The sequence below is a fragment of the Amphimedon queenslandica genome, unplaced genomic scaffold (assembly GCF_000090795.2).
Source record: "Amphimedon queenslandica unplaced genomic scaffold, v1.1 AMPQUscaffold_6358_Cont21682, whole genome shotgun sequence".
NCBI classification, from domain to species: domain Eukaryota; kingdom Metazoa; phylum Porifera; class Demospongiae; order Haplosclerida; family Niphatidae; genus Amphimedon; species Amphimedon queenslandica.
In genome coordinates this window covers 1-1,858 of record NW_003553349.1, presented here as the reverse complement: position 1 = coordinate 1,858, position 1,858 = coordinate 1, and the positions used below count along the sequence as shown (strand labels likewise).

The window sequence follows — 1,858 nt, the reverse complement described above, 5'->3', positions numbered from 1 at the left end:
TTTGTGTGCTGCTCTGACTATCAGGGGATTCAGTTTGTGAAAAGGCTTCAGAAACTAACAGTAATTGCTGCTCTATACCATGTAGCACTTTTATTTGGACAGAGGAGAACTGAGAGTGAAATCCCTACCCCAATATTAAAGGTACATGTACATGTACATGTACATGTACATATACATGCTTATAGCACAGAATGAGTTGTCAATTGTTATATCAATAAGTGAAACACTATGATTCATGTACAATTGTACATGTGCGTATACCAGATCACCATGCACATATAAAAATAGTTATACGTTTGTATCATAACAGAATTACCAAATGTGATAATTGTGTATGTACATATACATGTACACGTATGCATGATATCACTAAGAGATTTGCCATCTAATATTAGTATTGCCCTTATTAGGAATGATGATTTTATTATTTGCAGTGTGAGTGTGTGTGTGTGGTTAGATTCGTCACAACAACTTGTTATTGTTTGAGCCTGTTTATACCTTTTTTAGTTCATTGTTATCTCTATTTATAGTCAAAGGAGGTCGTGAGAGCTGAAGTGGCAGCTTATTATGATGATTTTGATGAGGCAGAAAGATTGTATATACAAATGGACAGAAAGTATGGGCAGTATTTCTCTCCCCTTTCTCTCTCTTTCCCCTCTCTCTCTCTGTCTCTCTCCCCCCCCCTCTGTCTCTCTCCCTCTCCCTCTCTCTCCCTCCCTCCCTATTATGTAATACTTCATTAATTAACATAATGATAATAATAACAATTAATCCAATCATTGCTTACTCATCCATTTCATACACATACACAGCGTCTATATTTCTCACCCACATCCCCTTACAAGTAGGAATTATAATGTATCACCATAATATTAACATAATTAACATTATACATGTACATGTATATTAATACAAAACAATGTATTATTATTATTAATGCAATGGCACTCTAGCCTCCTTTATTAAGGATACCTTTGAGCCCACACTACCTCTCCTTAATACAGAGGTGTCCTCATTTCAGAGGTACATGTACTTTTGTATGGGTTTATACTAATTAGGACGTTACAAAATCCCCTTATCATAAAAGTGTCCTAATTATAAAGGTGTCATTCTATGCTGTACATGTATTGTATTATGTAGGGACCTTGCAATTGAGCTAAGAGTAAAGTTAGGTCACTGGTTTCGTGTGCTGCAGTTACTGAAGTCTGATGGATCTTTAGGTGAAAGAATAACGTATACTATAGTATAGTCATTTTGTGATCAACTTTACTTCATTGATTCATGATTGATTCATTATTGATTCATGATCATGTGCTTGTATTTGCGTATAGCTACTGATGTACAAATGGCTCAAGCATGGAATTCCATTGGTGACTATTATGCAGAGAGAGATATGTGGTAAGTACATACATGTACATGTACATGTACATGTACATGTTTACATATAATTTTTACACTCCCCTCTCTCTCCTTTTAAATACTAATACATCAACAGTTTGTATTTCTTATCTTTATTTTATAAACTCTTTCTTTTCTTTTAAGGGAACATGCATTGGGGTATTACACTCAGGCTAGCAACACAGAGCTAATGGCTAAAGCCTTCTTTATACTGGAGAAGTTTGATTCACTGGAATCACTAGCAGATGGCCTACCAGTCAACCATCCTTTATTACCAGTAAGCATACATGTACGATTTTATGTTCAGTAAGTGCATATAATGGTTATGATTTTTTAAAGTTTATTAAGGGATCTTTTAAAACGTTACGTTAAAATGACACATGAATTAATTGTGTCGTTATATAATTATTAGAGAAAAACACACTAAAATTAGCTCGTAATACTTCAAAGATGCCGAAAT

The 1,858-nt window shown here is 34.3% G+C and overlaps 1 protein-coding gene across 1 annotated transcript; it reads left to right on the top strand.

Moving 5' to 3' along the window:
- Positions 1–6: 6 nt before the first annotated feature.
- LOC109592082 (WD repeat-containing protein 35-like) lies at positions 7–1,675 on the top strand (the record flags this gene model as incomplete). Its single annotated transcript, XM_020007643.1, has 5 exons — positions 7–60; positions 531–616; positions 1,141–1,220; positions 1,332–1,398; positions 1,543–1,675. Coding segments are annotated over exons 2-5 (291 nt in total), but the record flags the coding sequence as incomplete, so codon positions are not given.
- Positions 1,676–1,858: the final 183 nt, after the last annotated feature.